This window comes from Atractosteus spatula, chromosome 9 (genome assembly GCF_055471065.1).
Source record: "Atractosteus spatula isolate fAtrSpa1 chromosome 9, fAtrSpa1.hap1, whole genome shotgun sequence".
NCBI classification, from domain to species: domain Eukaryota; kingdom Metazoa; phylum Chordata; class Actinopteri; order Semionotiformes; family Lepisosteidae; genus Atractosteus; species Atractosteus spatula.
The window spans coordinates 28,676,394-28,703,601 of NC_142714.1; the positions used below are offsets into that span (position 1 = coordinate 28,676,394).

Genomic DNA, 27,208 nt, shown 5'->3' on the forward strand with positions numbered 1-27,208 from the left:
AACATGCTGTAATACAATTTAAAAGCTCAAATGTTGTACATGAGAGGTTAAGCTTTATTGGCTCCTCCTGGCGGTTTTACAAGGTGATTCCGGATACTTTCCGGCATGACGTCAAATGACACGTTACACCACATGTTACTGCGTTTTCATGCGTTTTCATGCGACACGCCCACCGCAGTGTACCGCGAAATACCCCACACGTTTTGAATGGCTGCATCTATACAGCATCAACATGTTGTGATATGTAGAAATATAAAAAAATGTCAATATATTGGCCATAATATTTGCTATTTTAGTTTTTCAAAGAAATGTTTATTTGTTAAAAGAAAACTCATGACAATAACTGGATTTGAACACCCAACCTCAGGCTTATAAGTCAGTCACTTATACTAAGTCTTATACTACTGTTCGTGCTACAGTACATAAATATAATTACATCATTATTAATTTCTTTAGATACGCGATTCCATATTATATTCCCTGTTAATCAATTCTAGATTGTTAACAAATTCTAAAAGTATGCTTTTGTTTACTCCGATAACGAGCGTATTTGCAGAAAAGGTTAAAACTATCACTTTTCACAAAGTATATAAATGTAATATGGTCATAACGAGCACATAAAAATGTTTCTGAAATAACCACATGTAAGACTTTGATGCTTAAAATGTTTAGGGAGAAAGTGTAATACTGATATGTAGTTTTTCTTTCAACTACCAATACCAGCCATATACAGTTTACATAATATGTTTATGTTCCTAAATTAATATAGTTTATGAGCTTGAAAAAGGCATGGTGAATCAGAGATTCTCAAAACTTACTTTGTATGATTGGAAACGAATATGTGATCAGATCAATAAAATGCTGTGGCGTTACTTTTTGTCAATAAATAAAAATAGTAAAAAAAAATATAAAAATAGTCTTTTCGTTTACAAAGATGGTTACAAAGAAAGTGGACCAGAGTAATACTTTGAGCTTACAGCTTGTCCAAGGTCATTCATTATTAAAAGTATTAGTAATATCTTCGGTAAAGACTTTAATGCATAAAATATTTCTGCATAATTAAAATATTTATGATAAAGGTAGGTTGTGTACTTTTGTCCAACTGAGCAATCTTGCTTTTATAAAATATACCAACTTTTTAATGTTTAATGATTAACATGCTGTAACAGTTACACAGTTTAAAATGAAAAGTCTAAAGCGTATACAACTTAAATTCTTAATTGGATAAAGATTGTCCCTCAGTAGTGATCGGGATTCGGGAACTGGGTGTTTTCTGGTGACAGAGGTGAGAGGTTAAGCTTTATTAGCTCCACCTGGCGTTTTTACAAGATGATTCCAGATACTATTAACATAATCTAATTTGCATGTGGTAAAATACAGTATGATGTGATATGGCGCGTTATGATGTGACACGCCCACCACGTTGTACCGCAGCGTACCTCGCTCATTTTGAATGGCTGCATCTGTATTCACCATTGTATTGCGTTCTTTTTATGCTCAGCTACTAAAATTTCCCTTTAGTTGTAAAATTCCATATATATATTCAATACTAAGTGGATTAAAATGTGCACAGAAAAGAGATTAAATGGTTAAATATTTTCACAAGGGCCCCTGTCGGTCATTTTGGCCAGCTAATCACATACTGCGGTACGCCCAGTGGCTTGTGGGTAGTTGCGTGCGGTATGGGTTTGTACCGTGCATTTTGAATAGCTGCATCTGTATATAAATATATTCTTTTAATGGAGTTTACTGTGCTTTGAGGAATATTCAGTCACTTGGAAATTTTCATACACTGGAATTGCTGTTTTTCAATAAACCTATCCCATATTTGCTTTTAAATGATCCTTTGTCTTTGTGATGTATTTTTTATTGTGAGCAATAATGATCAATTGCAGGACCTCAGAGATGTGTTGAGAAATGTATTTCACATGACTTCAGGTTAAATACCTCAATTGTACACAGCGCACAAGAGCTAAAGTGTAAAGTGTCTCCTCCTTTTAACGGGAAGAGACGTGGTGCTTTAAACAAGAGAGTGTAGCGTTACTTTTTGTCAATGAAAAAGTGTGTGTGTTTTTTTTTTACTCCCTGGCGGAAATGGGCTTCCATAAGAATCAAGTAATAGGTTTATTCCATGCTGAAAAATAGAAGAAAGAAAACATATTCCATAAGAATCAGTATACTGTAGCTTCTGGGAAATACATTTTTCCTGCATTAAAGTTTAACCTGTCCAGAGCACCCTACATTACAAACTCCAAGCATTTCACCCTCACACGTGAAGAAGGATTCACAGCCAAAACGTTGCGGAATTGTATTGCAGTAAATGTTTATATCATTATATCTATTTTTTTATTTCTTTTTTAAAAATAAAAAAAATCGTTTGCCCAGGGGTCTCATTGACAGCTGACACCCTTCCATACACTCAAGTGAAAAATTAATAACGCCAATGTAATCATCACATTTACAATTTATTGATAATAAAAATGTTAAGTTCTCTAAAGCTTTCTCAGTCAAGTATGATAATTTACCTAGGGAGCTGTGTAAGCATGTGTAGGCAGCAAAAGATCAGCTAAACTGGGAAGATGCGACACCGAAGATATTATTAATAACCTTTTAAATCGGAAGGGAGATCTAAAGGGATCCACGCGATACAGGTTCCTGCTACTGGAGCGATTCAGAGGGAAAGATGGTGACTATTCGTTGTTATTAAAAAATGACTTAGATTCGAACATGTTGTGATATTTAGAAATATAAAAAAGTCAATTAATTGTCCATAATATTGCTATTTTGTTTTTCAAAGAAATGTTTGTTAAAAGAAAATTTTTGGCGCTAGCTGGATTTGAATAGCCAACCTCTCGCTTAGCACGGTCACGTGACAAGTGGTGAAACAGCCGTACACATATCAATAGATACTGTATGTGTACAGTATATACTACTGTTTGTGTTACAGTACATGAATATAATTATATCGTTATTAATTTCTTTAGATACGCGATTCCATATTATATTCCCTATTAATCAAATTCTAAAAGTATGCTTGTTTACTCCTGTATCGAGCGTATTCGCAGAAAAGCTTAAAACTATCATTTTTCTCACAGAGTACTGTATAGGAGCACATAAAAACGTTTCCGAAATAACCACATGTAAGACTTTGATGCTTAAAGTGTTTAGGGAGAAATGGAATACTGGTGTGTATTTTTTCTTTAAAATACTAAGACCAGCCATATACATTACAGTTTACATACAGTAATATGTTTATGTTCCTAAATTAATATCTTTTATGAGCATGTGAAAGGCATGGTGAATCAGAGATTCTCAAGAATTACTTTGCATGATTGGAAACAAATATGTGATTGGATCAACGAAATGCTGTGGTGTTACTTTTTGTTAATGAAAAAATAAAGTCTTTTCATTTACAAAGACGGTCAATGAAAAAATAAAGTCTTTTCATTTACAAAGACGGTCAATGAAAAAATAAAGTCTTTTCGTTTACAAAGAATGTGGACCAGGGTAATACTTTGAGTTTACAGTTTGTCCAAGGTCATTCATTATTAATACTATTAGTAATATCTTCGGTAAAGACTTTGATGGCGACAGCTCAAACGCTGTACATGAGAGGTTGACCTTTATTAGCTCCACCTGGCGGTAATTCCGGATACTATTATCTTACTTGCGGGATTATGCGGGATTATACGGTATAATATGGTAACCCGTGTTATACCGCGACAAGCACACCGCATTTTAATGCGGTATAACCCGCTCGTTTTGAATGGCTGCATCTGTACATTTTATAAGAAAGGGAGAAAATTTGACATAATTGTGAATTTGTGCAACACACAGCATCCTGAAAAACTGAGTGTATAGGCTAAAGGAATAATTATAGGTAACTCTAAAGTGATTACAGTCTTCCATGGTTGATATGGAAAAAAAACTGTGCATATGACAATCGCCTGTGTGTTTCACAAATCTTCACAAAAAAAAAAAATTATCAAATCCCAACTACAGTTTGCCAGAAGTCATGTGGAAAACTCTGAGATCAAATGGAAGAACATTTTATGGTTAATCAAAAAACTGACCTTTTTGGCCTCAATGTACAATGCACCACACATTGTCCTGAGATCAACATCCCTACTGTGAGGCATTTCCTGCTTTCCTGCACTAGGGCCTGGCAAAATGGATGCAACAAAGTAACCTGGAGGAGAATCTACTGTACTTTCTAAGGGACCTATGACTTGGGAGAAGATTAATCAATCTTAGAAAGACCCAAAACCACACTGGAGAGGCTTAAAAGCAACAAAGTTCTGAAGGGGCCTAGTTAAAGACTGTACCTCAAACCAATCAGTAATCCACAGTAGGATTTGAAAATTGCTGTCCCTCTCCAACTTGAGGGAGCTTGAACAGTTCAGCAAAGAATTATGGGCACAAAGTTCAGTGCCCAGATGTGCAAAGCTAGTTGGGACTTACCCAAGAAGACTCAAGGCTGTAATTTCTAACAAATATTGATTCAGGGGGTATTGATACTTTTGCAATCAGCTAAGTTCTGTTTCATATGTGTAACAAATTTAGCAGCATCTGGATTTTACTTTGTCACTGGAGGTTTTTGTGGTCACCAATGGTATAAAAATCCCAATGAAGCACATTACGGTTTCATTTTGTAATACAAAATGTAAAAAAGGCCAGGGGGTGAATTTGATAGTTACTGTATAAAAAGAAATGTTTTTCCAGCCCAATAAAATTAACTGGATAAATATGTTGCCACAATCATGCAAAATAAATTATATGACAATATTCACAAACGTTTCTCCTGGATTGTTTCCATTCCATAATCTCTCAAATTGTTAAAAAGAGTTAAGTTAAGATAAAGATTTGATTGCTTTGTTTGTTTGATTTCTTTTTATTTACAACTTAATCAGATGTTTATTTTATTTGATTCTAGCTGTTTACCACAACATATTCACAGTATATATTTCTATAATTATTCAAAATAAAATGTAATATAAAAGACCAAATATTGTGATTATTTTCAAAAAAAGGAATTAAATTTTGTTTTATCACTTCTACCTTCTTTCATTGCCATACCTTCTAGTTCTTCTGGAATCTCTTCATTTTGCACAAGAGCAGGGGCAGAGGTATCACCCTCAATGTGCTCCTCAATGGAAGATAAACTATTCTGATCTTCAAAGTCTTCAGAATAGTCTGATTTGTCTCCAATGCTAGCCACCACCTCTTTGTCATCAGTCTGCGAGACAGCCTCTTCATCGCTTTCATGATCCCCCTGAAGCAGTGGAGGCGCTGACCTTACACGATTGTCTTCACAATCTTTCCACGGACTGCCAAAGGCAGTTTTGCTTCTGTAGTTGACTGAAGGGCTATCTCTATTTCCATCAGTGAGTCTAACCACATGTCTAAAGCCAAGATTATATCTTGATAGTTGGGACTCTTGACACTTAACAAAAAGTCCCAGATGCCTTTGAACGTAAGCCAAATTAAGGATGCTGCTGGCACTGGGCCTTTCCTCTGGTCGTAAACTGAGCATCTTTCGAATTAAATTGTGTAGGTTTTCAGAGTATACCTCTGGCACCTTGCTATATTCTCCTTTAATTATCTTGTAAAACAAACTTATAAGGTTCTTGGCAACAAAAGGTGGTTTTAGTGCAGTTATCTCAAACAGCAAGCAGCCAAGTGCCCAGATGTCAGATTTAGAGCTGTAAGGAACATCTTGACAAAGTTCTGGGCTCAGATAGCAAGGTGTTCCAACACATGTGTTTGCCATGTCCATAGTGCTATTCATGACTTTTGATATTCCAAAGTCTCCCAGCTTGACCATACCTTTCTTGGTTAAAAGAACATTTGAGGTCTTTATGTCCCGATGGAGAATTTTATTAAAATGTATATAATTAACAGCCATGGCTACCTGTACGAACCACCCCATAACCTCTTCCTCCAAAATATAATAATCTTTCTGTCTCACTTTAATGCGGTCATCTAGTGTGCCACCATCACAGTAATCCATGACAATGTAAATGTATTCATCATGGGAATCAAAGAAGTGATTGTGACACATAACAATGTGGGGATGCCTAAGCTTCCTGAGGATTTCAGCCTCTTGTAGCACAGCCTCTTTGGTTTGTGTTTTCCGAGAGCTGTCAATTTGTATCCTTTTGATAGCATACAGCTTCTTGGACTCAATGTGCTTCATTAAGAAAACTTCTGCGCTTGCTCCTCTTCCAATTGGTAGGACTTTCACATACATATCCATGGCATTCTTCTCAGCAAGAACACCACCTGAGACAAAAAAAAAAACATGATTACTAAATTCCTAATAGGAAAAGAATCGATGGTGAGCTTAAATTTAAAATGGACATGTACAGATGTCGCCATTCAAATTGAGCGAGGTACACAGCGGTAAAACGCAGTGGGCGTGGCGCAATATACCGCATTATACCATATCCAAATTAGATTATGTTAATTGTATCTGGAAGCAAATTGTAAGAACTAGTAAAACTGCCAGGTGGAGCTAATTGTAACGAACACGGACTGGAATCCGTGTCTGATCTTGTAGAAGACCCTATGCGATGCGGTAAGAGCTGGAGAAAACAGGAGGCGTGGTAAAAAGGAACACACAGGGGTTTAATAGTGCACAAAATAATAGTGACAGTCCGTGAGACAGTGTACGGGGAAGACAAAACAGCATCCAAATCCAAACGGGTCCAAGGGCAGGTCAAAGCACGGTCCGAAAGTCCATCAACTGGAAATCCATCCTGGGACGCGACAAAGTTAAAATCCCCGGGAGGGGGGAGCACACGGACAAATGAAACATGGAGGTCCAAGGGTGACAGGGCGAGATCCTCCAGAACCCGGGCTCAGGAAACGGGAGGTGTCGGGGATGAGGCCTATGCCCTCAGGAGACGGACGTAGGGTTTCCTGGTGCTAGGCGGGCCTCGCGACATCTTACCCTAATGATGAGCCCCGAGGACTGGAGGAGCTGGTCTTTAAATAATAACACTAAAAGGGTACACCTGGAGAGCTAAATGACACGAAGAATAATGAGAGCAGTGGAGCGCCCTCTAGGGAGGGATGTCGGGCGTGACAGTACCCCCCCCTTCAAGGGCGGCTCCTGACGCCCTACACAATTAAAAATAAGGGCAATACTATCAACAAGAATATCACAAGCACAGACTATATACAACCAGAGAAGGAAATTCAGAATCACTATATACACAAGAGATAAAACCGGAGAATACTATATACAAAACGGTAGGGCTGTCCACTCTCAAAATAGTTCCAGCGGGGAAAGAGAAAAAAAAAAACGGAGAAACAAAACGGTCCAGGAAAAAAAAAAATCCAAGAATTCCTAAAAAAAAAAATCCACAAAAAATACCTAGTCCAGCGAAACAGGAATGGATCTTGACAGGAAAACAGGAAGGGCATCTTGAAAAGAAAAAGGTCCAGATGAGGGTCCGGGTGTTCCAGATTACCGCTCGCGGGGTCTAGCGTGGGCTCATCATTCTGTAACGAACACGGACTGGAATCCGTGTCTGATCTTGTAGAAGACCCTATGCGATGCGGTAAGAGCTGGAGAAAACAGGAGGCGTGGTAAAAAGGAACACACAGGGGTTTAATAGTGCACAAAATAATAGTGACAGTCTGTGAGACAGTGTACGGGGAAGACAAAACGGCATCCAAATTCAAACGGGTCCAAGGGCAGGTCAAAGCACGGTCCGAAAGTCCATCAACTGGAAATCCATCCTGGGACGCGACAAAGTTAAAATCCCCGGGAGGGGGGAGCACACGGACAAACGAAACATGGAGGTCCAAGGGTGACGGGGCGAGATCCTCCAGACCCCGGGCTCAGGAAACGGGAGGTGTCGAGGATGAGGCCTATGCCCTCAGGAGACAGACGTAGGGTTTCCTGGTGCTAGGCGGGCCTCGCGACATCTTACCCTAATGATGAGCCCCGAGGACTGGAGGAGCTGGTCTTTAAATAATAACACTAAAAGGGTACACCTGGAGAGCTAAATGACACGAAGAATAATGAGAGCAGTGGAGCTCCCTTTAGGGAGGGATGTCGGGCGTGACACTAATAAAGATTAATGTCTCATGTACAGCATTTGAGCTGTCGCCAGAAAATGCCCAGTTCCGAATCACGGTCACTGCTGAGGGAGAATCTTTTTCCAATTAAGAATTTAAGTTGTATATTCTTTAGACTTTTAATAATGGTAAACTGTATATTATAGCATGTAAATCATTAAACATTAAAAAGTCGGTATATTTTATAAAAAGCAAGATTGCTCAGTTGGACAAAAGTACAAAACTTTCCACCTTCATCATAAATCTTTTAATTATGCATAAATACTGTGATGGATAGTTTTAATAAATATGTTGACAAATATATGAATTTTTGCAAGATAGAATCATATCCAGCTGTGAATCAGCTACGTGACCTTGCTCTTCGTGAAATTGTGGAAAAGGGGTTTAGTGGGCAGCATTATTCACAGTGTAGTGACCATAGAGTGTTTAAATATACTGTACAGTATAACAGTATATAGCAAGTATGTTTTTTTAATGTTTGTAATTTTGTATTCGGTTTGCTTCTGTGTGTTACCTGGTGGGCAAACGTTCGAGGTGTATTTATATAGCTGGTAGTATTACTGTATTAAAAAGCTTAGGATTTAGAAGACAAAGATAACGATTTACGTTGCATTGTCTGATTGTGAATCAATAAAGGCATTTAATTAAACACGCGTTTGCGATTTAAATCAAAACGGGGGTAATGGCAACTTTATTATTTCTCTATTATTATCAAAACTCATTCAATTGTGGTTCTTTTGGAAACATTTTGACATGTTCCTTGTAACTTCACTGCTATCAATATTGTAGCAATAGACAAAATGAAACGCTTGGAGTTTGTAATGTAGGGATTTCTATATTTATGTCTTTATCTAGTGGTTTCATTAGTGACAAAGGCTAAACCAACTTGCCTGCCACACACACGCCTCAGGACAGTGACGTCACTGCCTTTCATATGAATCCTTTCATATGGAAACATTTTGGCACTGCGCTTAACAATCTTAGGAAGAACACAAAACAAGCCTGTTAGCCTGTTTTTTACCTAAAAAATCACGCCCGAGAAAGTGAAGTAGCATTAACTAGCAAAGGTGTTAGCAGATGTCTGAAAGTGTTTTCTTCCCTGTTTAGCTGATCTTTTGCTGCTTACGCATGCTTACACAGCTCCCTGGGTCATACTTGACTGAGAAAGCTTTAGAGAACTTAACATTTTTAACAAATTGTAAGTATGACATTTACATTGGCGTCATTAATTTTTCATTTTAGTGTATGGAGGAGTGTCAGCTGTCAATGAGAGCAGACCTCCCCCCCCCTTAGGCTGGGCAAACAATTTTTTTAAAAAAGAAATAAAAAATGAGATATAATGATGTGTTCCTGCTTAACTTAGACATTGCATGACTTTAAAAGCTATCAAAGCAGGTTTCGATAGTTAATAACCACTTTTTATGCACAAAAAATGATGATTTTTCTTCCTCATCATCAGATCTTTCTGGGAAAAATGTCTTTTATGTGTTGCAAAAAACTGACTTGCTTTAACAAAATATATTTACAAATCCTTTTGCCTGGCAACTACCTGAATGCCCAACTATCTGAGAAGCCCTCCGTGAAACCATGTTTGCTGACAGAATTGCTGTTTTTTACGCGTGTTAATTTTCTCATTCCTCACTCTATTTCATGTTTGCATGTTCTTTTGTAACACACACCTTTCCGTGATTTTTTTGTACATCTAAGTAAGTGTTCCTGCATCCCTCTTCTGCACTATGTCTAGTCATGGTTTTTGTCTTATTTCAAAGTAGCACCTGCTCCATTTCTAAAACTTTTTGCTCATGTGCTTTTTTGTATTTTTTACACCTCTAGCACTTTAACATCCTTAAATTTCATTTGTAGACTGTATTTTAGTTTCAGCCTTAAAAAGCTTAAGTTTTCACTATCTTTTGTTTCCTGTCCTATAACTGGGACATTATTATTATTATTGATCACCGAATTATTGTACTTGACATGACTTCTTTCATTCACCCTTTCCTGAACAATTAACAGTGTAAACATGTGATGTTGTGTGCTCTCGTTGAATGATAAGTGTCTCATAGTTTAAATCATTTTCATTCTTAGAAATTATGAAACGCTCGGTTAAAAGCAAGGGAGATTATGTTTGTTATAATGGACATAAAAACGAGAGTTCGCTGTGGCGTTATTACAGTGTGATGAGATCGCCTGCATTCTTGTAAATAGTTCCCTGGTTTCGCACCCCTGTTATACTTGTATCCAATTGCCACCCTATCACTGTGTAACTACCCGAATAGACCCCAGTGTGTTGCTCTCTCTCATGTCTCTCTGGTGCTTGCTCGTTCTCTTTCACTTTCGGTCTGTCTTTTTTTCTGCTGGCGCACGTCATTGATAGGGTGGCAATTGGATACAAGTATAACAGGGGTGTGAAACCAGGGATCTCTGTCAGCAATTCTGTAAGCGAACATGGTCTCACGGAGGCCTTATCAGATAGTTGGGCATTCAGGTAGATTGCCAGGTGAAAGGATTTGTAAATATATTTTGTTAAAGCAAGTCAGTTTTTTGCAACACATAAAATACATTTTTCCAAGAAAGGTCAGGTCACCCATTTTTCGCGCATAAAAAGTGGTTATTAACTATTGAAACCTGTTTTATACCTTTTAAAATCAAGCAATGTCTAAGCTAAGCAGGAACACATAATTATATCTCATTATTGATTTCTTTTTTAAAAATAAAAAAATTAGTTTGCCCAGCTGTTTATAATATTGTGGCATTTTCAGGTTCAGTGAGGACGAACACAGTGACACTCGTTGAATGAAAAACAGCGCTTTATTTTTCGGCACAGCCTGAAAGTAGTTAGTGTTGTACAGTGATAATAGACGTGGGTAATGTCATCCCTATTAAACAATGTGCTTATTGTGCAAATCATGCTAAACTAAAAATTAGACACAAGAACAGTAGTGTCTGAATCACTGTGCCCGTCCTCGCCAAACCCAAAAATACTACAATATATATCTCTAAAAATCACCTCTGCAGTTTGCTGCACAAACTCGTATTGAGCAGTGTTTCTCACATTGTGAACTTACTGTATGTACACAGCGGTCCCGCAGGGTGTAGAGGGCAAACCCACATGAGCCCGAAAGCACTACATTATTTGTATAAAGTACATTGTGAATGTTTTCACAGACTTCACGTCATCGTTTTTACACTACACACGAATATTCTTATGTCCATATCATCACAAGGGAAACACAGAAAGCTTTCAAACCAAATGCATTTTAAAGACCATGACTTTTGAACATTTTCTTCAACCCCTACATAAACGTATCACTGAGGTAATTATTTTTTTTTTGACACTCAGGGAAACTCTGGGTTTTGATTGATACGCAATTACGCACCATCTGGTTGCATTGTCAGATTGTGAATCAATAAAGGCATTTAATTAAACACTCGTTTGCGATTTTAATCAAAATGGGAGTAATGGGGTTAGACCATTAGACATGCAATACACTTCCTCGTGATCATCTTAGAATCTTTCTGTAAACTTTAATTTTTTTTCTTACTTTTTAATTATACATTATAAAATACTTTAATTTTGTAAACACAACACACATTCCATACAGATACAGTACAATCACATTCTCCCATCTTCCCATGGTGTAAAACAAATTAGCAGGTGATTGAGATAACAATGCATCACCCACTGAGTGGAATGTTCTTTTTTACAAGTGTAAAAAGAGGTGATACGTGTCTCCTCTATAACTCTTCAGTTTACAGAGAAATTCCGCAAGACCCTCGCAACACTGTCCAATAATACTCTTTTTGTGTCAAATTTTTAGTTTAGCAGGATTTGATTGATAAGCACATTGTTTAATGGGGATGACATTACCCACATCTATTATCACGGAACAACACTTGAGTCTGTTAATAAAACAGAGACACGGAGTGTCTGTTAATAAAACAGAGGCCTTGCAATACATATACTGTAACTACTTTTGGTGGGTAGCTGTGTCAGCCTGCTTAGTCTGCAAAGGAAGAAGTAATAGGTTTATTCCATGCTGAAAAGAGAAGAGAAAAAAAGACGCAACGTTTTGACTGTGAAGCCTTCTTCAGGTGTGAAGGTCTTCAGCTCAAAATGAAACGCTTGGAGTTTGTAATGTAGGGCGCTCTGAACGAGTTAAACTTCAATAAGGGCTTGCCAGCGCGGTGACGTCACTGCCTTTCATATGAACAGGAGGGACCTGGTCCGGCAGGGTTGACAGATCTCACTGTAGCTCGACTGGCTGCTTCCCTGTTGAGTGATGCTGGAGGCCTGGGTTCAATTCCCCAGCTGTTAGGGTGCGAACCCAAAAGCACTACATTATTAATTCTATCTTCCACGTTACATTAACTAACTCTTCAGTTTATTCCGCCAGAGAGTACATGAATATAATTATATCGTTATTAATTTCTTTAGATACGCAATTCCATATTATATTCCCTGTTAATCAAATTCTAAGAATATACTTTTGTTTACGCCGATAACGAGCAAATTCACAGAAAAGGTTAAAACACTATCACTTTTCACAAAGTATATAAACTTAATATGCTCAGAAGGAGCACGTAAAAACGTTTCCGAAATAACCACGTGTAAGACTTTGATGCTTAAAATGTTTAGGGAGAAAATGTAATACTGGTGTGTATTTTTTCTTTAAACTACCAATAACAGCCATATACAGTTTACATAATATGTTTATGTTCCTAAATTAATATAGTTTATGAGCATGTGAAAGGCAAGGTGAATCGGAGATTCTCAAAACTTACTTTGTATGATTGGAAACGAATACGTGATCAGATCAACGAAATGCTGTGCTGTTACTTTTTGTCAATGAAAGAAGTATTTTCGTTTATAATGACAGTTACAAAGAAATTGGACCAGGGTAATACTTGGAGTTTACAGCTTGTTCAAGGTCATTTATTATTAATACTATTAGTAATATCTTCGGTTAAGACTTTGATGCATAAAATATTTCTGCATAATTAAAATATTTATGATAAAGATGGTAGGTTGTGTACTTTTGTCCAACTGAGCAATCTTGCTTTTATAAAATATACCAACTTTTTAATGTTTAATGATTAACATGCTGTAATACACGGTTTAAAATTAAAAGTCTAAAAAGTATACAACTTAAATTCTTAATTGAATAAAGATTCTCCCTCAGCAGTGATCGGGATTCGAAACCAGATGTTCTCTGGTGACAGTTCAAATGCTATACATGAGAGGTTAAACTTTATTAGCTGCACCTGGTGGTTTTACAAGGTGATTCCAGATACTATTAACAATCTAATTTGCATGTGGTATAATATGGTATAATGTGGCAGAATAAACTGAAGAGTTAGTTAACGCAACACGGAATTATTAAGAATTATCACCTTTTTTTACACTTGAGAACAAATGAGAACAGTCCACTCAGTGGGCGATGCATTGTTATCTCAATCATCTGCTAATTCGTTTTACACCACGGGAAGACAGGAGAATGTGATTGTACTGTATCTGTATGGAATGCATGTTGCGTCTACAAATTTAAAGTGTTTAAAGTGTATAAATAAAAGTTAAAAAAACTTAAAAGCTTACACAAAGATTCTAACATGATCACGAGTAAGTGTACTGCACGTCTAATGGTCTAACCCCATTTTGATTAAAATCGCAAACGTGTGTTTAACTAAATGCCTTTTTTGATTCATAATCTGACAATGAAAACCGGGTTAAAGTTAGCTTGAAGCTCAAAAAAAATTTTGGCACACCTGTAGCATTTTCACGAAACCTCCTAGAGTTGTAAGAACACTTCCTTTGTGTGTAAAGTACATTGTGAATGTTTTCACAGCCTTCACTTTGTCGTTTTTATGCCATTTTTTTTACCACAAACTAATATTCTTATGTCCATATCTTCGCAAGGGAATCAGTGCAAATTATTGATATTAATTTAGTAACAGCATCAGAGATATTTTTTAACTGCACTGCATCGGAGAGAATACCATAGCCTGTTTTTTTTTACTCCCTGGCGGAAATGGGCTTCCATAAGAATCAGTAGAGCTTCTGGGAAATACAATTTTCCTTCATCAAACTTTAACTCGTTTAGAGCACCCTACATTACAAACTCCAAGAGTTTCATTTTGAGCTGAAGACCCTCACACCTGAAGAAAGATTCACAGCCAAAATGTTGCAGTCTGACGCGGCTACCCACCAAAGTAAATGTATTGCAGTAAATGTTTATATCATTATATCTAATTTTTTATTTCTTTTTTAAAAATTAAAAAAATCATTTGCCCAGCCTAAGAGGGGGGGGGGGCTCTGCTCTCATTGACAGCTGACACTCCTCCATACACTCAAGTGAAAAATTAATTATGCCAATGTAAACATCGTATTTACAATTTGTTGATAATAAAAATGTTAAGTTCTCTAAAGCTTTCTCAGTCAAGTATGACCTAGGGAGCTGTGTAAGCATGCATAGGCAGCAAAAGATCAGCTAAACAGGGACGCTTTCAGAGAAAATGTTTCAGGTGTGAACCCCACACACCCTGCCCCACTGCGATTAGAATATGCAGAAAGCACTGAAAGCTTTAGAATAGATGATCAGGTGTTTCACAGACGTAGGCATAGTACGTAATTCAGGCTTTATGAACTCACACCTGGGATTTGATTAATAAGAGTTATTAATTATTACATTTCAAAAAGCCTGAATTACGTACTATGCCTACATCTGCGAAACACCTTTGCTAGTTAATGCTACTTCACTTTCTCGGGCATGATTTTTTTAGGCAAAAACCAGGCTAACAGGCTTGTTTTGTGATCTTCCTAAGACTGTTAAGCGCAGTGTCAAAATATTTCCATATGAAAGGATTGTGTGGCAGATCTGTGATGTGGTTGAGTGTGAATTGTGGTGAGCCTCTGACTGGGGACAAAATACCTGCTGATCTGTTCTACATACCAGGAAGACAACAGAATATGATTTTATTTCAATTAAACGTTTAATTAAGAAGTAAAAACCTTAAAGCATACACAGATTTCTAAGCTGATCAGGAGGAAGAAAAATCACCTGTGTTTCGCACATAAAAAGTAGTTATTAACTATTGAAACCTGTTTTTATAGCTTTTAAAGTCGTGCAATGTCTAAGCAGGAACACATCATTATATCTTATATATGAAAAATATATAATATATCTTATATATGAAAAAGTGTGTGTGTGTCTCTCTGTACTCAGCTGTACTGAAAAATAAAGCACCATTTTTCATTCAATGAGTGCCTGAGTCACTGTGTCCGTCCTATATAATAATGCCACAATATTATAAACGCCCCATTAGGCTGGGCAATCTAATTTTTTCATTTAAAAAAATAAAATAAAATGAGATGTAAATATGTGTTTCTGATTAACTAAGAAATTGCAAGACTTTAAAAGCGATAAAAACAGGTTTCGATAGTTAATAACCACTTTTTGTGCACAAAAAACGGGTGATTTTTCTTCCTCGTCATTAGATCTTTCTGTGAAAAATATCTTACCTGCACAGAAGGGTTAAAAGAAAGTCAGACAGGCAGGGGGGAGGGTGAGTTGTGAAACTGTTACCTTGCCTGGATAACGCGGTTAGAAAATAGGTCATTTTACACTTGTGAAAAGCATTCCAATTTTAATGCGATACGGAAGACATTATTCATAAAAAATGATCTTGTACGGTCTGTAAACTGAAAATAAAGGAGACACGTTGCGTATTGCCTCTTATTACACGGAAGAACATTCCAATGTTAATGCGACACTGAAGATATTATTAATAACCTTTTAAAAAAGGGAGATATAAAGGGATCCACACGGTCCTGCTACTGTAGCTATTCAGAGGGAAAGACGGTGACATCACCGCGCAGGCGAGCAGACAAACCCTCTAAAGACAAACCCTCTAAAGTCAGACCTATGTGTTAAATATATCTTGATCTTTGAATTAATATCTTTATTGATTTCTTTAGCCTCACAACATTGTCCAATAATACTCTTCTTGTGTCTAATTTTTAGTTAAGCAGGATTTGAGCTACAGACCATAAAAAACAGGATTCACTTTTTTCACATACAGATGCAGCCATTCAAAGTGCGCGGTACAGACACGTACCGGAGGTAATTGGCTACGGCCTCGCGCATCGTGACGAGCGATGACGCAAAATACCGCGGTACGTGATTGGTTGACCGACAGGGGCACTCGTGGTCCGTTGGTTGGTCGTAGAAAGATTTACAGTAAATGTCTTTACTGTGCCCGTTTTAGTATTGAATATTTATATGGAATTTTACCACTGAAGGGAAATCTTAGTAGCTGAGCATAAAAAGAATAGGAGCATAACGCGTGTGAAGGCCATGAACGATATTAATTTTGGAACATAAACATACAGTATATGGCTGGTCATGGTACTTTAAAGAAAAAATACACACCAGTTTTCCATTTCTCCCTAAACATTTTAAGCATCGAAGTCTTTAACTAACGTGATACGTCAACAAGCATACTTTTAGAATTTGATTCAAAGGGAATATAATATGGAATCGTGTATCTAAAGAAATTAATAACGATATAATTATATTCATGTACCGCAACACAAGAATAGTACACGCTGTACATTGTCTGTTGATAATGTTTCTGTAGTGCTTTTTCAGCACTCTGCATGTGACCTTGCCGGTGGCTCTGTGGGTTAGGTTCCTAACTCCCATGTCACATCGTGACTGCTTGAATCCAGCTGAAGCCATGACTTTTTTTTTTTAACAAACATTTTTTTTAAAAAATAAAACTTTTCCCTGGGTCAGAGATTAAATAAAACCTCACTCGCACCAAACAAATTTATATTTCTAAATATCACAACATGATCAAATTTAAGTCATTTCAATAACAATGAATAGTCACCTATGCGTTGCAATATAAACATTGATATTGATTTAAATCGCGTTTTGATTTAAATCGCAAACCCGGGTTTAAATATATGTGTTTTTTGATTCACAATCAGACAAATGCAACATAAATTGATATCTTTGTCTTCTAAGTATCTTAATAAACTTTCAGCATAGCTTTCTCCCCATTTAGATTTATTTTTCTTGGGATCTTGGGATCAAATGTGGAAAGATTAGATTGTAATCGTTTTTATTTTTTAAATACATTTTAGAAAAGTGTAATCTATACTAAAAAGCTGTACACCACCTCCTATAAAGATACATATTGTAATACTTTCGGGTTCGGATAGGACAGACACAAGAACTCAGACTTGCGGAGTTAAACCAAGTTAAAGCCTTGATTTTATATATCACCTTTAAAAGTGGCATCTCTAAGCAAAGTAAATACCCAACACTGATTGCACCCATCTGTCATGCTAATAAAGCACCTTGAATTGAATTGAATTGAAGGAGGGGGGGGGAGGGCAAGCGAGAGAGCACAGCCAGGACAGACAGGAAAATATGATACACTCCACAGACATTCACAACAGCGACATATCATAAAACGTTTGCACATATTGTTAAATTATTACTTGTTTTTCAGGAAGTTAAAAAAACACTTGAATTACTTATCCAGTCTCTCGAAATAAAATTATTTTTCAAGCAATGCAACCAACGTCGGGCAACGTGTTTTTTTTAATCCAACATTGACAGCCACATCTTAAATCTTGTCAGTCAGCTCTTTTTTCTCTATTTGAATTGTGGCGATCAAACAACCTGGGAAAACAAGTGGTCTCAAAGTCACCGAGCTCACAGAGCTTTAACAACAGATGACAATTCCCTTAGTCCTTCCTTAGTCTTCCTGAAATTGTCAGATTATGAGTGAATAAAAGCATTTTATTAAAAACACGTTTGCGTTTGTTTGGGAGCTATATTATGTATTTATCATATGTAAGATATAATGATGTGTTCCCGCTTACACATCGCACGACTTTAAAAGCTAGAAAAACAGATTTCGATTCACATTATCTGGCGATCCTTGTTTTGTCAAAGGACAGCACAAAAAAACAGACAATACACGGGGGGGGGGAGGGCAAGCGAGAGAGAGAGTTTTTTGCCCTCTGTCAAAAAACCCCAAATCACCCGGGGCAGAGACTCTGGGGTGATCATTGTACAGAGCTCAGTCACGCCAAACAAGTAGTAAAGAGAGAAGAGTCAACAATTGATTTAAGGACGATCTGTCAAAGTGCAATGAAATACAATAGTGTTGTTGTTGTTATTGTTGTTTTTATCCTGTAAAGCAGTGGTTCTCAAACTTTTTGGACCAAGTACCACCCCTAATCCAACCAAAGCATCCAAGTACCACCTACAAGTCATCATCTCATAGGAACCCCAGAAATTCTCAATGACCAACATGAGCGCGCGTGCACACACACTCACACATACATATAATAAATATTATAATAATAAACTTTATTTGATATAGCGCCTTTAAAGGTGGCTTCTCAAAGTGTTTTACAGAAAAAAAAACATTAACAACAACTAATAAAAAAGCACCATTTCAGTGAGAGGGGTGAGCCTGTTTAGTTGAGCAAATTAGATGTGAATTAATTTTTCGAGCCTTGATACAATTCACAACAGAGTCTAACAGATATTAAATCGTCAGGCATTTTCTTGACGGCTAAGGTCTCGCGGTGGATGTTGTAATGCGTACATTAATTTCTGGAGCAACCTATCTAATTCGTGCAACTACACCGTTATGTCGGCTTGTCATTGCTCTAGCACCGTCTGTACAAACTCAGACGCATTTTATCCAGTCGAGGCCATTCTGTTCGATAAATTCATTCAGAAGCTGAAATATGTGCTCTCCTGTAGTTCCTGTTGGTAGCGGTTTACAGAACAGAAAGTCCCCATGGGACATACCCTCAAACTCGTATCTAACGTAAACGAGCAAATTGGCCAAATCGACTACAGACTCATCTAATTGCAGTGAAAAACATCTGCTCATCTTAACGCGCTCTATCAGTGTACTTTTGATATAATTCTTCATTTCAATAATTCTATGAATGACTGTGTCTTTCAGGGGAAGGGGGGCAGCAGGTCGAGCTGTTTAGCAGCTTTTTCTCTACACATAATACGTGTCAGCTCTTTTGCCAACGGTAAATAAGGTTCTTCAAAAAAAGTGTAGCTTACCTGCTTTAGCAATCCGCAAGCTTGCATTTTTCCGCGTTTCCTTTTATTTCCGTATTTATTTAAAGTTTTTATTTCATGCGCATGGGAGCGAAACACAGAGACGCTCGGTGTATTTTTCTCAAATTAGAACAGTTCTTAAATATTTTTCTGTTATCACGCTTTCATGTGCTCACAAGATTACCTGCGTTCGTAGCACGTATTTCTATGCATTCCTGTGTTTACAACGTTGGCACTGTTCCAAAATCATGCACATTCTCCGTTCTCCCTATTTGCTGGAGATACAGTAGCTTTTTTTAAATACAATTGGTCACTTGCATCCGTAGCACGCATTGCTATAGAGTGGTATAGAATTACAGAGTATCTCTTGTGTCCACTGAAGTATTAGCGCGCACTGTATCGTAGTACGTAGGCTGCGTATTCGACACGTATTAAAATACAAAATATGAAAACCCGTCCCTATTTTTCAGCACACACGACACAGTTCCAGGGTCATTTGGCGTACCACCTGGCGGCACGCCGCGTACCACTGCCGGTACGCGTACCACAGTTTGAGAACCACTGCTGTAAAGCGTTTTGAGAAGCCACCTTTAAAGGCAATATATAAAAGTGCTGATTCTTATGGAATGTGTTTTCTTTCTTCTTTTTTTCAGCATGGAATAAATCTATTACTTGATTCTTATGGATGCCCGGTTCCGCCGGGGATTCAAAAAAAAATTATTTTTTTTAATCGTGTATCTAAGGAAATAGCAGTATAACCTTGTTCATGCACAAACAGTGGCATGTTACATTATTAATTTGGGTGTCTCCTCTTGCCAGAAAGCTCTAAATTGCATTTTGAGTGCGGTTTTTGACTTTTTTTAAATTGCAACCCATAAATAAAGCTGGTACTGTTTAGACTTTTAATTATTTTAAACTGTATTACAGCAGCACAATGCACAATGCAACGTAAATTGCAAAAATGCACTTGGAATCTGTCCAAGCCCTACTTTGTCAGGCATTTTCTTTTACTGTAACGGACATAAAAACTCCCTTGCTTTTAACAGAGCGTTTCATAATTTCTAACTACGAAAATTATTTAAACTGCGACACTTATCATTCAACCAGAGCTCAAAATATCACAAGGATCCTCAAGAGCACAGCAAAGACTGTATTAAAAGTATACTAGTGACAAACTAGTATACTTTAGATCTTTCTTTCTGAACCGGGGAAAATCTGATCATGTTTCTCTATAACAATAATAAAAATCATTATTTTACATATCACCTTTATGTGATATCACCTTAAGGACAGCACATACGAGGGTTAATTGCACAATGGACCGTGCAAAGAAATTTAAAATAGTCTTCTTTAGGTGTGAGGGAAGGAGTGGATCGCAGCAGGCATAATCAGAAAATTAGGAAAACAAAGAACAGGACAGGTGAGACGTGTATCCAGAGAGCGAGTGATCAGAAAAAGGAACAGCTGTTACGCCCAGGTTTTATGTTCTCTCTCTGCTGAATGAATAAAAGCATTTTATTAAAAACGCGTTTGCGTTTGTCTGGGTATTTACTTTGTAATCTATGGTTTACATCTACTGTATTGCTTTGAGATGCCACTTTTAAAGGTGATATGTAAAATAAAGTTTTTTATTATTGTTATAGAGAAACATTATCAGATTTTCCCTGGTTCAGAAAAAAAGATCTAAAGTGCTTACACCTAACTTTCTTAATTAGATGTATTTAAAACAGTGAACTACTGTAGGTGTAACATAACATTCAGAAATACAATCGAGAATAGTTTTGTGGTGTTTGTATAGATGAAACGTTCCTAAAACGTATAACGTAAGACGATTAAAATCTGTAATCTGTAATCTTTCCACTTGTACCGTTTGTCATCGGAAAGTTTCTGCTTTGTGTAAGGATGGTATCAAAAAAGTAATCTTAAGTGGTGAGAAAGCTGTGCTCAATGTATTTAAGGGACTTAAAAGTAAAAGGAGATGCTTCATATTGCTGGACTAATTTTAAAAACTAAGTTATAAATGCAGACGCTCTCTCGGTGCCGCGCCGGGTCTAAATATCTAAATATACATTCGCCCCGGGCAGAGGCCGAAGAGCAGGAAAGGAGTGAAAGTGGTCAGGGCGAGGTTTAGGAAGGCCGCCGACCAGTGCGGCTGTCCCACAGTGAAGCGGGCGTACAGTCTGGGGAGGTATCCGTTTTCCTTGTAAATAGTTCCCTGCTTCTGCACCCCTGGGTCTTACTCTCTTTCTCTTTTCTCTCTCTCTCGGGCGCGCGGGCGGTGTGTTGGCTCGCGCTGTTGGCAGGCGGGGGCGCGGGAGAGCCGGGCTAGCAGGTGGTGACGGAAAAGAAAAATAAAGGCTTTAACTTGCTTTAACTCTGCATGTCTGAGTTCTTGTGTCCGTCCTATCCAAACCCGAAAGTATTACAATATGTATCTGTATAGCAGGTGGTGTACAGCGTTTTAATCAGACGCTTTATGCTCCTCTTCTTTTTATGCTCGGCTACTAAAAATTCCCTTTAGTGGTAAAATTCCATATAAATATTCAATACTAAGCGGATTTAAATGTGCACAGTAAAGAGATTAAATCTTTTCACTACCGACCAATGCACCATGAGTGCCCCTGTCGGTCATTTTGGCCAGCCAATCACATACCGCGGTACAGCGCGGTGGCACACGCATAGTTGCCCATGGTACGGGTTTGTACCGTGCATTTTGAATGGCTGCATCTGTAAATACATATATTTAGATCCTTGAATTAATATTGTTATTAATTTCTTTAGATACGTGATTCCATATTAGATTCCCTAATAATTAAATTCTAAAAAACGTTTCTTTTACTGCGATAACGAGCACAAGTATTTGTTAATCACTTAACTTTGAACGTTTTGTGATATTAAGAAATACCATCAATACAGTGTCGATAATATTTATTATCAGTAATAACGACAGTAGTAGCAGTTTGAAATTATTTGTTGTTATTAATAAATTACTTAGCTTCGAACATGTTGTGATATTTAGAAATGTCAATATAGTGTCCATAATATTTGCTATTTTAGTTTTTCAAAGAAATTTGTATTTGTTAAAAGAAATTTCATGGTGACAGCTGGGTTCGAACTCCTGACCTGAGGCATACAACTCAAGCAAATTACTCCACAGACGTAATCATGTGGGAAAGAGTGAAACTGAAGCAGACATTTCCAAAGAAACTCTACTACTGTGATAATTTGAGCTACAGTACATGAATATAATTATATCTTTATTAATTTCTTTAGATACACGATTCCATATTATATTCCCTCTTAATCAAATTCTAAAAAGCATGCATTTGTTTCATGCGATAACAAACGCAAGTATTTGCAGAAAAGGTTAAAACATTATAACTTTTTCCGAAGTATATAAACTTAATATATTCAGAAGGAGCACATAAAAATGTTTCCAAAATTACCACAGAATGTAGCTGAATGCAAGACTTTGATGCTTAAAATGTTTAGGAAGAAAGTGTAATATTTCTTATTTAAACTACCAATATCAGCCATATTCAGTTTACATAATATGTTTAAGTTTCTAAATGTATATCGTTTATTTCCCTTTAGTTATAAAATTCCATATACATTTTCAATGCTAAGAGGATTAAAACACGCACAGTAAAGAGATTAAATGATTAAACTGTTTCACTAACAACTAATGCACCACGAGTGCCCCTGTTGGTCATTTTGGCCAGCCAAATCATATACCACGGTACACCATGGTGCACTGTGGGTAATTACGTGTGTTATGGGGTTGTACCATGCATTTTGAATGGCTTATCTGTAAACCAAAATTCTTGAATTAAGTTCCATTTACACCCATGTATTTTTGAGAAGTTTAGTAACACTTTAGTGCAGACCTTGGCAAATGGTTAATCAGAACAAATATCCATTACAGCCAATGTGTTCTACACAGCTTATAACAGAATCAACTAAAAATTTTAGAATTGGCTTGTAAAGACAACTTAAACCCCATAGACTCACTGATCACTGACCAGGAGCTACTGTACAAACTTCAGGCCCTTAGACCACGCAAGACCTGTGGCTAAGATGGAGTCAACAACAAGATGCTGAGACACAGCAGCTTGAAGTTGCAACAAACCCTGCTCAAACTTTTCAACCTCATCATGAAAGCCAGATGTTTCCCTGAGGCCTGGAACCAAGGACTGATCACACCCCTCTATAAAAGTGGAGACAGACTCGATCCCAACAACTACCGGGCATCTGTGTGAACGGTAATCTGATGAAGGTATTTGCAGTATCCTGAATACACGAACACTGAGCTTCCTTACCGAACACAAAGTCCCGAGTAAAAGATAGACTGGATTCCAGATCACCGCACCTCTAAACACATTTACACCCTAGGCACACTGATAGACAAACACATCCACCATAAAGACAAAGGAACATTTTTTGCCAGCTTTATTGATTTCAAGAAAGCATTTGACACAAAGGACTGGTTTATAAACTTCTCAAAAGGGGCATAGGGGGTAAAGTGTATGATATAATTAAATCAGTGTACTTAGAGAACAAATGTGCTGTAAAAATTGGAATAAAAAGGACAAGGTCGTGGGGTGAGACAGGGCTGCAGCCTGAGCCCAACACTGTTCAATATCTATATTGAAGGAAAGGGTTTAGAGGATGTTGGAGCTCTTAGCTGTCTGAGGAGTAACATAAGTTGTCAGAAGTAGTAGGTAGTTAAATTCAGCTACCCTCCTCTCAGACTCCGATGAGAATTATTTAGTGGAGTACAGCTGTGAGCAATGGGTGACACTGAAAGATGAGGGTGTCAGAGTAGCTGAGCAACCCTTAGGAAATGACGACCTCATACTATTCACAGATGGTTCCTCTATTGTTCATGAAAGAGAAAGAAAAGCGGGGTTGGGCAGTTACTTTATTTAGAATTTAATATATTAGCTACTGGCAGCCTCCCTTCATCTGCCTCAGCACAGAAAGCAGAACTGAAAGCTCTAATTGAAGCTTGTAAATATCCATCTGGTAAACGTATTGCTACTTATACAGACTTGAGGTATGTTTTTCAGGTCTGTCATGATTTGGCACGCTGTGGCAGAACTGGGATTTTTTAACCACCACTGGGACTCTGAAAAATTCAGAATTAGTTTCTGAATTGTTAGAGGCCCTGCAGTTACACATTGAAGTAACTGTTATCAAGTGTAAAGGACACAATCGGGAAATTTCCCGTCACTCGGGGAATACCCTGGCTGACTAGGCAGCCCGCCGAGCTGCCTTGGATTGGCCACCCCCTCCTGAAGTGTGGGTTGTCGTTGGGGCTGGGACCCAACTATCTGAGATCCAGAAAGAGGCCACAAGGGAAGAGAAATGGACATGGCTGGAGAAAAATATTGGCCTAGGGGAGGACGGTATCTGGAGGTGCCAGGAGATAGGGCGCTCCACTTGCCTCCGAAGTCTGATGCTGTTTGTGGCACGGTAAGCACACTCCATAGTGATCTAGACTATTTAAGCCAGCCCATGTCTAGGTGTAAAACAGGGCTCTTGGTTATAGTGGACTCATTATGGCTATGGGTGGAGACCTTTCATGTTCGACAAGCCTCGGCCTCTGTTACCGCTCTTAACCGATCTAGGTTAAGAAAATACTGTTCCAGACACGGCAGCCTCGATGGGAACGACCCTACCAGGTGCTACTGACGACAGGCTCAGCCATCTGGGTTACAGGCTGTGACTGGTGGATCCACGCCTTACACTGTTGATGAAAGAATTCAGGTCCAAATGATCCAGAAGTTTTAACTGAGGGCACATAACTAAGGTGTCCAGCTACACTGGATGTGGTCAAAAGACTGCTTCAGCCTTTCAATGTATGAAAAGAGATGTATTCTGTGGCAGTATTTCTATCCTGCACTGTTATTAAAAATGATGCAGTAGGCCAGAACCTTATCTGGGACACAAGTACATGAACTGGCCTGTGAATGTGGGCTTTGCAGCAAGCTTGTTACTGCAGGTGCATGAACATTGTGACCTAGGGGAAAAATGTCAAAACACTCGGGCTTTACTTCACTTACAAAGACTTAAACCATATTCGGAGAAGGGACAAAACCATTTTAAGCATTTTAAAATGTTTAGTATCCTAACTCTTACCTTCTTTTTTGATTTGTGTTCCACTTCTGTAAAATTCTTCTTCAGGTCTCTAGGAAATACTTATAGTGCTAATCAGTGTCTTGACTATTAGTCATCTCTGTGCCTTAAGAATGATTTATAAGATGAGTAAGGCTTTAATGTATTTTGAGAGTTTTTTGTATAACTGCTGCATATAATAAGGGAACGGATACTATATGTACTGTAAAACACAGAGTTAATTTAAGGATTTAACAATTGAGACAATGCGGTAAAACTTTGTTCAGATTTTTAATAGGTTTGTGTTTGCTTGTTTTTTTTCCAACAAAATGTACAGTATAGGATGTTGAGAAAAGACATTCCAATGAAGGGTGGTGTGGTGGCTCTGTGGCTATGGATCTGTGCCCGTGGCTATAAGATTGCCAGCAAAGGAATCCTAGTCTGTTGGGCGCCTGGGCAAGGCCCTTAACCCCAACTGCTCCAGGGGCGCTGTATAAATGGCTGACCCTGCGCTCTGACCCCAAGCTTCTCTCCCTGTCTGTGTGTGTCATGGTGAACAAGTTGGGGTATGTGAAAAGACAAATTCCTAATACATGAAATTATATATGGCCAATAAGGTGATCTTAAAACCTTGGTCATCTGTATTTTGTATTTGCAGATATATGATCACTGGCTCAACTATAATACAAAAGGCCAAAAAAAGGTGTTTTTTAGAATTGTTTAAGGATGAGAATGAAATATTGTTAAAGGTTTAAAAAAATATTAAAATGTTTTTAAACCTGTATTCCTGACAATTCTGTGCAAACTGCCGATCTTGTTCAACATATCTATAACAAAGGGCAAAAATATCATAATTACAATCCAGATTATTGAGGAATCACTACCTAGTAACAATCAATATCTGGGTCCTTGGGGTGCACAATACATTAATACCTGTTTGTTGGCTTAATTTTATTAGTAGTATGTATTCTAATCTGTGTCTGTTTAAAATCTATTTGTACTACACTTTGTAACCGGGTCTCCTCTACCAGACTGGTCCTGGGAGCGGAGCCCTTATTAGATGGGCCAGGAGAGGCAACCACTTCAGCCCTACAGATGTATGAAAACAACAAAGGCAACTGAAGTTAATAATAAGATGTGGTTATGAGAAACCACATGTTTCATGTAGTTTCTAAGATGGGGATTGAAGGAAAGGGTTAACACCTTAATGCCACTCTCGGAGTGGTATCACTCCTCAGGAAATGCTTCCTCTTCTGTGCTTGTTTTTTGTGTAACTGCTTGACTATATAAATATAATGGGAAAGTCCCAGCTTGTATTTTGAATTTTGAGTATTTTGAGTTAGCAGGAATGTTGGAACAGTCTGCAGCTCCTGGTCTCACACTACATGACACAGAGATCAAGTTTCTGCTCTATGCAGATGACCTGGTCCTGCTGTCACCCACAGAACAGGGGCTGCAGCAGAGCCTGGTACTGCTGGATCAGTACTATCAGACCTGGGCGCTGACAGACATTCTGGACAAGACCAAGAGTCATGGTTTTCCAGCAGAAAGTCAGACCTCAAGGAAACAAGTATCACTTCACACTTAACAACAACAATACATCAAAGCACACATCGAGCTATACATACCTTTGTCTGATGTAAGAGGACCAGGGGAAGGGTCATTTATAACCGGTATTTCCGTAACGAAACACTGGATATACTCGATAAAGACCTAGGCAAGATGGCCGCCAAGGATAACCAGCTGACGCGCTGTTGGAAAAGATCTATGCGGCAAAACAATGAGACACAGGTGAGCTGCGTCAGGAAACAGAATATAAATGCCCCAGAAGCAGTGAGCCGGCGTGGAAGCCGATAAGGTGAATGCGTTTTGGAAGAAGGAGAGGTTTAGGATTGTGCTGG

The 27,208-nt window shown here is 37.9% G+C and overlaps 1 protein-coding gene across 1 annotated transcript in view; it reads right to left on the reverse strand.

The window, feature by feature from the left end:
- LOC148828486 (uncharacterized) overlaps nucleotides 1-27,208 on the reverse strand; it is a 150,513-nt gene that overhangs the window by 14,920 nt on the left and 108,385 nt on the right. Inside the window, exon 2 of the mRNA XM_088925353.1 lies at nucleotides 5,077-6,282. Within this exon, the coding sequence (XP_088781479.1) occupies nucleotides 5,077-6,256 (1,180 nt within the window). The 5' untranslated portion in view covers nucleotides 6,257-6,282. The remainder of the gene's footprint in view (nucleotides 1-5,076; nucleotides 6,283-27,208) is intronic.